Source organism: Zalophus californianus, chromosome 10, assembly GCF_009762305.2.
Source record: "Zalophus californianus isolate mZalCal1 chromosome 10, mZalCal1.pri.v2, whole genome shotgun sequence".
Lineage (NCBI taxonomy): Eukaryota > Metazoa > Chordata > Mammalia > Carnivora > Otariidae > Zalophus > Zalophus californianus.
Genome location: NC_045604.1, coordinates 61,341,366 through 61,353,830, shown reverse-complemented (window position 1 = coordinate 61,353,830; position 12,465 = coordinate 61,341,366). Strand labels below are relative to the sequence as shown.

At 40.3% G+C, this 12,465-nt stretch overlaps 1 protein-coding gene across 6 annotated transcripts in view; it reads right to left on the bottom strand.

Annotated features, from left to right (window-relative positions):
- The window catches only part of WDR64 (WD repeat domain 64), a 153,832-nt gene that overhangs the window by 91,871 nt on the left and 49,496 nt on the right, over nucleotides 1-12,465 (bottom strand). For all 6 annotated transcript variants that reach the window (XR_003523036.2, XM_027611248.2, XM_027611249.2 and 3 more), the window contains one exon: nucleotides 6,266-6,345. Coding sequence is in view for 5 of the 6 variants with exons in the window: in XM_027611248.2 (XP_027467049.2) it covers nucleotides 6,266-6,345 (80 nt within the window). In the remaining variant the exon portion in view is untranslated. The remainder of the gene's footprint in view (nucleotides 1-6,265; nucleotides 6,346-12,465) is intronic.

Here is a 12,465-nt window from a genome sequence, read left to right as displayed (position 1 = left end):
TTGTTTCTTCCTTTCTTTTAGGTGGGATATTTTCTTAAATTTAAAACTTTCATGTTATCCTTATTAACAAGAAGAAAAATACCTCGAGAAATTACTATACGCTTGGCATTTTGCTAGATGTTGAAGATACAAAAAAATCTAGACACTGACCCTATTGAAAGTCTTTTTTTTTTTTCCCCAGAAGACCAAAACTTATACCTTTTTGGACTTAGTTCCAACATTTCCTTCCTAAAGCTGCCCCCGATCAGTGTCCCCAGCCTCAGATGGAGTTAAGTCTTCTTCCCGTTCTGAGGGTGTTTTCTTCAAATTTTGTTTATAGCATGAGCTCTATTAAATTATAGTTGTTTGTGTAAATACCTGTTTACTCATTTTCTGGTGAGCCTTATATTTCTCATCTATAGCAGTGTTTGACAAATAGCAAGTGCTTAATACATGTTTGTTAAGTAAATGAGTTGGCTAAGAGAGTGACTCATGAAGTGCTTAAAAAATACTTATTTTGGGAAAGTCTACCCTGATTTGAAACCTGGCTCTATCACTCACTAGCCTTATGGCTTTAAGTAAGTGACCTCACCTTCTGTGTCTGGGTTTCCTTATCTGTATATATAATGGGGATGACCAGAATTTATGTAATAACCTTATTGTGAGACTAAATGCGGTCATCCATGGATAATCTGAGCAGTTCCTGGAGTATGAGCTGACTATGACTACTCTGTTCTTTTCTTCTAAGTCCGGGCCATTTGAAACACTAACAACACTTTATAAAATGTTTAGGGGAGACAGAGAGGAACTGATACACAGATGTATGAAACATGGGCCCTGCTCTGGAGAGTTTGTAATCTAGTGGTAGCACTAAGACAAGCATGAAAGATATAGAGGGAAAGGAAGTATCTGCAGAAAATAATTCAAATCTGAAGGTAGGACTTAATACTATAAATGATATAGTATGGTTCATTAGGGGTTAATTCCTTGTTCCTTTGTTATTTTCCATTTATTTTTTTTTTCTCTCTTCCTTTTTGTTAACAAGGATTCAGATAAAGCCACATATCAAGATAGGATTTCTTTCCTTTAGCAAGCTCTTATCTCAGCTGGTGAGTCAGTGGATCCAAATGCCTCACTCTTGATGAGATGAGCTGGCTCAGTGCAGAGAGAAGAGGGAGGGAGAGACTGTGTGAACCAGATTACGGTGGTCCTGGTGGTCCAGCAGGGAAGAGCAGGGGCTGGGAGAAAGGAGGACAGACTGGAGCTCAGTTCTACCAGCTGACTAGTCACATGATGAGCTGAAGCAAATCATTCTCTTTTCTAGGGCCTCAATTTCCTTATCTGTAAAATTTTGATCTCCCAAGATTTCTTCCCACTCCAAAGTTTTATGATTGTGTGCTGGGGAGGGAGAGGTTACTACAGTGAGAATAGAGAGCAATCTGGAATTGTAAAGGTCATGAGAAAAACTCCAGGTTTATCAGTTACATGACTCATACTGAATAATTCTGATAATGCAGTATCTTGCTTGCATCTGCTTTTCTCTGGCAAAGGCTGAGAAGTCTTACCTTACTCCAGTATGTCCAGAACTTGAGCCTCAGGCCCCCAGGTGGTTGGCTGGGCTGCCCCCTTGAAATGGACTTTATCATCCTGTTGGATGAGGTCAGGCTATCCCCAGAAGGAAATCTGTGACTTGCGTGCCACAGGAAGAAGGATACAATAGAAGATTGCCACGTGAGAAATGTGGCAAAGAGCTTTGTCCAGTGTGCATTATGAAGGAAACCCCGTTTTACAGAGGGCTCCTCTGGTCTGCTACCAGACGTCTTCCAGCTCTGCTTGCTTTCCAATGATAGCAATAGAATCCTCATAGGGTCTGTGTGGTGGCTTTTTGCAGCCAGAATGATCAGAAAAGGACATGATACTAAGCTCTAAATGCCTACAGTGTTTAATCTGTATTGTTATTATTATGATTATGAATCTGTTAACTCATGTTCATGTTGTATTATCAGTGTATTACAGCTATTAATCCTATGTACCATTAAATTTTGAATTCTTGAAGGTTAAAATATAACCTGATCTCTATGATTCATGAGGCCTTGTCCGTAGCAGTTGTGCAAGAAATATTTGTTGAATGAAACATTAACAGATGCATGCAGAGCCCCCAAATTATCTTGGATGGCAGAGAATCGTTTGTATACACTGGACCTTGAAAGTAGGAGTTTATTCTTAAAATGGCCAAGAGAGGTAGCAATGAACTAAAAACAAATGCTCAGGAAGCTTGCAATTTTATTTTGTTTTGTTTTGTTTTGGTAAGTACCTTGTCCTGGTTTGGCTTTTTTTTACACCCCACCCCCCTCCACAGGAGCTTCTGTTTTTTCAAGCTCATCAAATGTCCCTGCATATTTCACACATTCAACTATGCCTAACAAAGTTGCTTTCATAGTATATTTTGAGTCATCAGATGGTACATACAGTACATTTAGCAATGTGCTTGGCTGAGTCACTAATCAACAAGAGTATTCTCCCGAGGAAAACGTGTTTCTAGTCACTGAGGAATTGCATTTTCCACTAAAAGAGGCTCTGTAACTGTGACAATTTAATAATTTTTGCACAGTGAAAAGTATTTTCTCTCTTGAGAAAAAACTCTCTTGTTTGTCTGTCATGCTGCTAAGTGTTTTGTTTTGTAAGAGAGCCAGAAAAATAAGATTTCAAAGCTGTAGCTGACCATCTTACAATATAATGACTGTTGAGGTTCATGAGGGTCAAATATCTTAATCCATAAACACTAAAGTGATTTGAGTCCCAGAACTTTACCAAACACATATTTTTTCTCAGAAATGATTAAAATACTTAAGATGACAAAATATATGAAAGCTGGTCAATTCTTATGTTTTGAAGTATTTTGTGTGAGAACAAAGGGCTGTTCAAAGGAGTTGGTTAAGATTAATGTGACAGCTTGTCTTTTTAGAAAAATCGGATTTTAGAAATCGGATCTCACTTTAACTGTGCTGTTTTGCTTTCTCAGAGGGTTTCCTGTGGAGGGTTTGAGTTGAAGGAGGATAGAAGGCCACGCAGAACTGAAGACCTGCCCTGCTGGGGGCAGCGTCCATTGCAATTCGATTCTGGGGCAGTTTCCCTGCTTCCTCTCTGAGGACCACTGTGTTCTTTCCCTCATCTCTGGAGCACCCCCACCTCCTCCTGACGAGGGCTCAGGGCCATTTCCCTCACAAGGAAGAAGCCAAGACAGTCATCAATTCAGCAAAGGGCAACGGGGATCCAGAAATTGTAATATAAGCATGGCACTCCTTTTTTTGAAAACATGTAATTTTAGTATTTGTTGCCTCATGTGTTCTAGACTTCAGTGCGGAGCTCTTTAAAGGATAACCTCAGTTAGCACAGCTTAAAAACTTGGATCCCTGTTAGTTCTTAGAATCATCATTCCAGGTGCCAGGAAACTTGCTCCCAGTCTAAGCCATGACTCCCACATACTACTCTGCAGGCTTCTTACCCATATGCTTTGCTTTCTTCCCATGATGTCCTTACTTGAAATTTAGAAGTCTGTGGCCCTTTAATGCCTCATTTTTCTGAGTACACAAAGCTCTGACTACATACTGAGTAACCCCTAATTGGCAAACGGAGTTCCAAATTTTCCAAAGGACATTTTAATTTATCTCTCTATGAACAGGGATTTCTTTAAACAACAGATTGGGATTCTTTAAGCTCAAGGGGTCTTGGAATGTATGTAGTCCAACTTCCTTATTTTACCAGATACAGAAAGTAAGCAATGGAGGATTACGTGATAGTTGAAAATTATACAGTTGGTTAATGGCCAGGCTATGACGAAAGCCACCTCTTCTAACATCTAGTGCATTGTTTTTACTTGTTTTGCTTTCCAGTAGATTACTATGTAATTTTTAAAAAATAATATTCGAACCAAAGCTAGTTTTAAGTAAGTGTTGTCGAAGGCCCAAACCTGAGCACAAATTTCAATATGAACTTCAAATGCCCAATATACTGAAAAAAATTATAACTTTATGTCCTCAGGGGAGATCACCCAGGTGTGAAGGGAGAGTCTAGCTATCTTCACACAGTTGACCCTTGAACAACATGGGTTTGAACTGTGTGGACCCACTTACATGCAGACTTTTTTTTTTTTAATAAATACACTACAGAACTATAAAATCATATTTTTCTCTCGTATGACTTTCTTAATATTTTCTTTTCTCTAGCTTACTTTATTGTAAGAATACAGTATATAATACATAGAACATACAAAATATGTGTGAATCCACAGTTTACATTATCTGTAAGGTTTCCGGTCAACAGTAGGCTATTAGTGGTCAAGTTTTGTGGGAGTTCAAAGTTACATGTGGATTTTCTACTGTTGGTGGTGGGGGGTGTGATTGGCGCCCCTGACCACTGTGTTTTTCAAGGGTCAACTGTACTTATCAATATTGGCATTTCAGGGCCGAGGCAGGATACTCTGGTAGAAAACCAAACGTTGCAGCTGTGTGTGTTTTAGGGGAAGGAATTTGAAGAAATCTCACATGGAAGGAACTAGCAGCACATACTCATTGAACATTTTTGCTCTTTTAATAAATATTTTTGCTCGAAGCATTTACCAAATGGTACATTTGTTGATCTTTTAGATGACAGAGCTTTCTTCTTAAAAATCTTGTTTGCTCTTTCCCTTTCTAAAGTTCAGATCTTCAGTATAGGCCATTTTCTTGATGTTTACTTGAGTTTCTAATTCGCTCATTTACATCATTCAAGTCTACATGCTCCTTGTTGAAAGTGATTCTGATCTAGGGATGTCCCTGGGAGTTCTCACTCGTGCAGGCAGCCTGGGGGCCCTCACATCCCCTAGATCCAACTAGGTCTTTTGTCATCACCAAAAGGAGCATCTTCTCAGGTGTCTAATCACACTTGACATTTAAGTTCACACTTGAGATGTGTTTGCTCTCTTTCCCATGTGAGCACCTTCTTCCTGATCTCTGGTAACAATACAGCTACTACCCTTCCATTTTCCCCTACAAACTCGGAGCTGATTGATCCCTCTCATTAATCCCAATTTCATTCTGGGTTCAGGTTTTATGACTAATTTCTTTCCCATGGGATTGGCTCTTTCCTTTGTTTTTACATTTCACCTAAAATAATGCAGACCCTCACCACCTCACTTGTGACTCCTGGAACAGCCTCCTGACTGGAACCTCTGATTTCATTTTATTCCAACAAAACCTCCGTGCTTTTGTCAACATGACTTTGCCTATGTGTCGTAGATGGATTGAATTAATATTTATTGACCATCTACTATGTGCCAGGCATACATTATCTCAATTAATCTTAAGCACCACCATTATTATTGGCAAATAATATTGTATTGAGTGTATTGAGCACTTATTATGCGCTAAGTACTTTATTCAAATTTGCTTAATTCTTATAACAATCTTATGAGTCGGTACTATTATCAGTCCCACTTTAGAGTAGATTGAAGTTTAAAGGGATTAAATGACCTGCCCAAGGCTGTACAACTTGCTAGAAAGACAATCAGGATTTGTACCCAGACAGTCTGACTTCAGAGCCCAGGCTTGAAGCCATCCTGCTGTATTAGCCCCCCAGGATTATAGGTGACAAGTCTGAGGCTTGAGGAGCATTTCCGTCCTTCATCTCCCCTTTGAGCTTCTTATTTCATACTCTCTACAGATGACCTCACGTCCTATGTTCCACCCTCCTTAACCCTTAAATGCTAGTATGCTTCAAGGCTCTCTCCTTGGCCTCTTTCCTGCTAACTCTAAAACATTGGCCCTTGACCTCTTTGGACATGGACCCCATTGAGTATTTGGTAACATTTTGGACTATCTCTGCAGAAAAATGCACATAGGCACACAAGGGTCAATAGGCTGCAGGAGCCTCCAGGACTCCTCTAAAGCCCACACAAGGGGCCCTGGGCTGGGATCTCATGCTCTCACCCGTTGAAATAACTTCTAGAGGGATTAAAGAGCTAAAGGTAAAATATAAAGCAATAAAAAAGTTAGAGTAAGATAAGGAAGAATTTATAACACATATCCTGGTGCCGGGGAAGAACTTTCTAAGTGTGCCATCAAATCCAGAAGGCACAAAGAAAAAGACTGACAAATTTAACTTTATGTGAAATTTTTCATGCTCTAAAAGGTTTTCCCTGGGAGCAAAACTCTGTAACTTTATGAAAACCACTCTATCACTATATTAATCAAGTAGGGCACAGTTGGCAAAGTAGAGAATCTCTGTACAACATAAATTGTCCCCTTACCTCCAGTGATAATCACGTTTGCTTTTGTACAGTAACAGAAAGTGTTGGCTCCTCTTGGCATGGAGAACTCTCTGACAGGCCTGGGAAGCACAAATTAGATGTAAAGCTTCTACATTTCTCTTTCTACAACTAATTCTAACTTATACATAGGTTATGTTCAATAGGCTCATTTCTAAGCTGGCTGTAAACATACTTATCCACAGAAAATATTACAAGTAATGATGAAATCCTCACTGACCAACAGAGTCTACTTATTCTATAATGTGGTGATGTTAACACAACACTTTGTACTGTTTCTGCTTAACAGGATATCCAGTCCTCCCGCCCTGGGGTTGTGATCGGCCAGAGACTGATCCTTCTTAATCCAGAAACGATATTGGATGGCTAACTGAGTCTGTTTGGTATACACAACACCAGGAATGCCTTCGGACACGTCCTTCTCTCCCACCACACACATCCCACCTGCTGTCCAGTCCTGTTGATTTGACCTCTAAAATATACCTGAAATCTGACCACTTTTTCCCAGTTTCACTACAGTGTCAAGGTTCAAGCTTCCATCCGCTCTCACCAGACCTTCTGCAATAAACTGCTAACTTCTCAGCTTCCACCATTGTCCATTCTTCTGTCCACATTCCCACCTCAAATCACGCTGTTATGCTATAGCCATGGTGGTGTTCCTAAAACCTGAGTTAGAGCACACCATTTCTCTCCAAGGGCTTCCTGATGCTCCAAGAGGAGCTGAGCTCCTTCATTTGGCCCGCTTGGCCCCCCTGGCCCTCAGTGGCCCCTACCACCTTTCCAGACTCACCCCACGCCTTCCTCTTTTCCCTCATGCTGTGCTCCAGTCGTGCTGCTCTAGTCAGCCTCCCTTCCGGCTGCACTGAGCTCTCTCCCTCCTCAGGAGGCTCTGCACGGGGCCCAAGATATGCTGGTCCTTCATCCCAGCCCCTCTAGCAACCATCCTCCTGTGAGTGTCAGCTCAAATGCTACCTTTTCACAAAGGCCTTGCCTCGACTCCACCCTCCTGCCCCCACTAACGAAGTAGTGTCTTTGTGTTATTCTCTCTCCTGGTACCATGTTATTTTCCCTATAACATTTGGCATCTATCATATAATTTTAATATATAGGTTTTGAGTGTTAACTTAATATTTTGTGAGTAGCACTCTGCTGGACTTAAAAGAGCCTGAGCTTAAGTGAAAACATGTAGACTGAAATTCTGGCTTCATCACTGTGCCTCAGTGTCCTAATTTATCAAATGGGATAATAATAATAGTACTGCCCTCAGATACTAACAATAGTTGAGAGCTATTACTGCATCTGACCAGATGGGGAGGAGACATGTTGCTATGAAAGGGGGCACCCAGAAGGAGCCCTAGACCAGGAGGTAAGCAAGCCCTGAAGCCGGGAAGGGAGGGAAGGAAAGCAGCTGGCCTTTGTCTCTTCCTTTGGATACCTGTGTGTTCTTTCCTTTCCTTTTAAACACACATGGCAGCACATATCATTCTGTTCCTTGTCTTTTCACTTAATATTATATCTTGAAGATCTTTCTAAATCAGTACATAAAATACTTCCTCATTCTTTTCGTTTTCAAAGTTGATGAAAGGAAGCTTCAATGTAGTAACATAAATCTAAAGTCAGAATTTAGAACTGTGAAAATGTTTGCATGTCCTAGAGAAGAAGTAGAATGTTCTCACTGCGGACTCACTTCGAGTTTTGCCAATGACACACTTTGTAACTGTAGCCAGCTGACGGACTGAGCTGAGCTTGATGGGGCTACAAACGAGGAGGCACAATTTTCTTCTACTGTTGTCGCCAAACATGGCCTCTTATTCTGTCACCTTGCACCAATAGCTCAGCCTCTCGGGCCAGCTCCCATTAACACAGCTTCTGTTAAGATACCTACTGTGTCTCATGGGACACAGTTCACACAGGCTCACCACATGGAATAGTGTCCTTGTGAATGCAGTCCCTCCCCACTGTCATGGGTCCCTCCAGCAAGGGAGGAATGTGTCCATTAGGCACAGAAGGCACAGTGGTTTGGGTTCACGGTACTTTCAGGGTCCTACAAAAATGCTCTAATTTTTCTTAGAATCATAAGGAAAAAAATGTAAGTTTGAGGTCATGAGAAATGTTTTAATTTTTTCTCACATCAGAAAAAAATAAAATTTTCAGAAACCATGAAAATCTATTGACTTTTTTCTAAAACAGAGAAAAAATATCGAAGTATTTAAAGTTATATCAAAAATAATATGTAATATTGATAGTGTTATGGTGGGAGTGACCCAGGAAGGCAAAGTGCCCAAGGCCACATAAGTCACAATGTGGCCCAGCTTGAGGCCTTCAGAATTCTCCATGGGGAAGCAGGTAGTTGTTGTCATGTGCATGTTTCCCCTCCTTTTGGCTCTTCTGGAACAGGTTCTTCTGGAGTGGGTTCTCCTGGAGTTGTCCTCATTTGGCTTGGGGTAGGGGGAGCTCTCCCCAACCTCCACTTTCCACCTGGAGAAGGCGATGAATCACCCCAACATTCCCCATTAGTCCCACAGCTGTGTTCCTTGATCCTTCTTTTCAATTATTTTAGAATTGCTAGTTGTCCCCTCTTTGCTGGGGATGGATGATGGCAGAAGGGTCATGGGACTGGTCTGACCACCTTGTAATAATTCTGAGGATGTTTCAGTATACTTCTCTTGAGAATGGGGCATTAGCTGAAATCCCAAGACAGCAGGAAAAGAACTATTTGATATCCTGTTAGTTGATCATGAAAAAAAAATCTTTCTCAATTTCTCAGCATGTGAAATGGGACTTATACATACTCAGCATTTAAATTTTTGTTGTTGTTTTTGTTTTAAATACCTGCCCAATAGAATTATACTTTATTTTTCTGGCCCACATAATTAGGTGGACTACAGATGAATGAACTGCACCTTTAAGTAAAACTATTTCAACTATTAAAGCTATAATTGATGTCAATTGAAAAAACTCAAAAAATAGATATGTTATATACATATTCAACTGTATATTTTTTAACAGATTTTGCTTTTTATTCTGTTACTAGGTTTATCTTACTCTAACTGGAACATACCAGTATTTTAGAAAACCAATACTTTGTGAGAAATCTATTATGATAATATCAGCTGGTATTTCTATAGCATTTTATTTTTTTTTAATTTTTTATTGTTATGTTAATCACCATATATTACATCATTAGTTTTTGGTGCAGTGTTCCATGATTCATTGTTTGTTCATAACACCCAGTGCTCCATGCAGAACGTGCCCTCCTCAATACCCATCACCAGGCTAACCCATCCCCCTACCCCCCTCCCCTCTAGAACCCTCAGTTTGTTTTTCAGAGTCCATCATCTCTCATGGTTCATCTCCCCCTCTGACATACTCCCCTTTTCTTCCTCTCCTGTTATCTTCTTCTTTTTCTTTTTTCTTAAAATATGTTGCGTTATTTGTTTCAGAAGTACAGATCTGTGATTCAACAGTCTTGCACAATTCACAGCGCTCACCGTAGCACATACCCTCCCCAATGTCTATCACCCAGCCACCCCATCCCTCCCACCCCCAACCACTCCATCTATAGCATTTTATATCTAAACAGTGAAGAGTGTTTCTACTCATATCTTACAATGCAGGGAAATATTTGGTTGTCTTTAAACTTGAGCCCAGGTTCTCCACACCATGCTCCCTCCTCAAGGATGGGGTGGTGGGTGAGAGGGGGTGGGAGGGCTGCCCCGTTGGCCAGGGTGCGTCAGTGAACCCCTAAACACCACCCATAGCATGATGGCACCAGGCTCAGTCTCATGTACAAGGTAGGCCCACGTGATCCATTCCATAGAAAATAAAATGTAGATACCATGGTACTCTGAGCATTGAAGGCTTCCAATAAATATTTGTTTGAATATCCTTAAGAAATGAATACCTGATTGACAATGCCCCTTTCCAGAGTCACAGATTAGAAATGTACTGATTCTGGGAAGTTCCCTCTGAAGTTTGCACTGGTCCTCTTGAGACAATAGCACTTTTGAAAGGGAAACATTTTCTGACAATTTCTTTCAAAACAATAAAAAACCCACTCTACTATCAAAAGGCACTAACTGAATGATAGTGTCCTTCACCTCAGCTTCCCTGTTGCTGTCACCCAAATGCAAGTCTGGGAGGGAAGACGTTAGTCAGATGGAAATTAAAGGGGTGACTGGGGTGAGGTGCATGTTACAGGAGAAGGGTTGTTTACTGAATGTAAGATGGTGCCCAGACAGGAAGGCACTCGGGCAGGGGCGGAAATCCTGTGATTGATAAAGAAGAGCCATTGAGCAAGTGTCTTTTCTCCCCTTGGAGGTGGGGGTAGTTGGTGGAAGTGAAGGCAGGGAGTGAGGAAGAAAGCATTTTCATTTTCTCCTTGTAGATGTGAAGTAAGAAATTTAAGAGTGCCTCACATTAAGGTATTTTTCTTTAAGTGGTCCACACTCTGCACTATTACCTACCATTGACCCATACTGTGCCCATTCCCAAGGGACAAGGGAGAGTCCAACAGAAACCTCTAGATCAGGAGTTGGCAATCTTTTTCTTTAAGGAACCAAATAATAAATATTTTACACTTTGCCATATAGGCTCTGTTGTTCCAACTACTCAATTCTGCCACTGTAGCCTGAAAACAACCATAAATAATACATAAATGAGCAAGCATGGTTATGTTTCCATACAACTTTATGAGCGAAGAAATTTGAATTTCATATAACTTTCATGGGTCATGAAATGTGATTATTCTTTTGATTTGTTCAACAATCTGGAAATATAAAAATCATTTTTGGTTTGTAGATGTTACAAAAAAGGTGGCCTGCTGGATTTGGCCTACGGGGTTTTATTACCCCTAATCTAGATGCAGGAGCACAAAGCCCAAACCAGGACAGCTCTGCAATCACTCCACCTGTTCTCAGTATTCAAATTCATTTTTCTGATGCATTTCAGTATCTTTATGAAGGGAACAAAGAAAGAAACCTACATTTAGTGAGTAATAACTATGTGCCAGGCATTAAGCCAGGCACTTTACATGAGTTAACTTAGGTACTTTTTATAAGACTATAAGGTAGGTATATTCATTCCCATCTAAAGATGAAGAAGAGCTAATGGTATTGAGAGCATGGTGTCCGGTGGTCACAAAGCTAGTGAGTGCTAGGGCAGAAACCAGTTCTGTCTGGCTCCACAGGATTCAACTGAGGGTACTATACACTTTCCAATATAATGACCTGCCACCAAATTGAGTAACTGAGAAAAAGTAATGCTGAATAGTTAGCTGCTCATCTCTGGGAAATTGTCAAGCTATCAAAGGGTTAAAGGTTCAATGTATGTCTTGCAACAGGCCAACCTGCTTTGTATGGCATAATTAATTGCAGATGTTCATTTTCTTGCTGGTACAAAACTCCATTTGTGAAATTACCATACAAAATTATAACCAAAATGGTAATCATGTTTGAAATGGAAATTTTTTCGAGAGGAGTTTTTTCCTGCCTTTTGGGGAACTGTGCTGGCTCCCATTTTAACAGCTGGCCAATTATGTATTAGTATAATTGAAGTTTCATCTGGCTCAACTTAAGACTCATTATAGGAAATTGCAGAAATAGGAATATGTTGAATCTAGGGATGAAGTGGACCAGACTCTCCTTCTATTGAGATGACTCTCCAATGGCACCGGCAGTTCGGGAAAACATTATTATACTGTATCACTTGAGAAATCTCTTTAGCTTCTAGATTTACAAGAGTGGCCCAAGGAAATAGTTGAAAAACTCAGCCAGAATCTGACTGAATAGATCGATGATCACCATTTGCTGAGGCTGTCTGAGTATTTTTACCTCTGTCTCCTGACTCCCTCAGGCTGAATGGATCATCAACCATGTTCCAGGCATTATGGTAAATACTAGGAAGCTCAGAATTGGGCTCAAAGACAAAATCCTGACTCTTGCAAAATAGATACTTTTCAGAGCAAAGACCAGAAAGTACTGGCTAGTTTGAAAAAATAAAACCTTCTAGCTAATCTAAGCATTTACAACTACTAAGTACCAAATCTGTGGAACACTGTGCAGAGTAGGAATTTAAATTCCCTATAATGCCATTACATAAATTAAAAATACATACAAATGTACATTTTTAAGGAAATGTATAAACAAAAAGATATATTAAACCCAATAGAAAGGTTGCCTGTG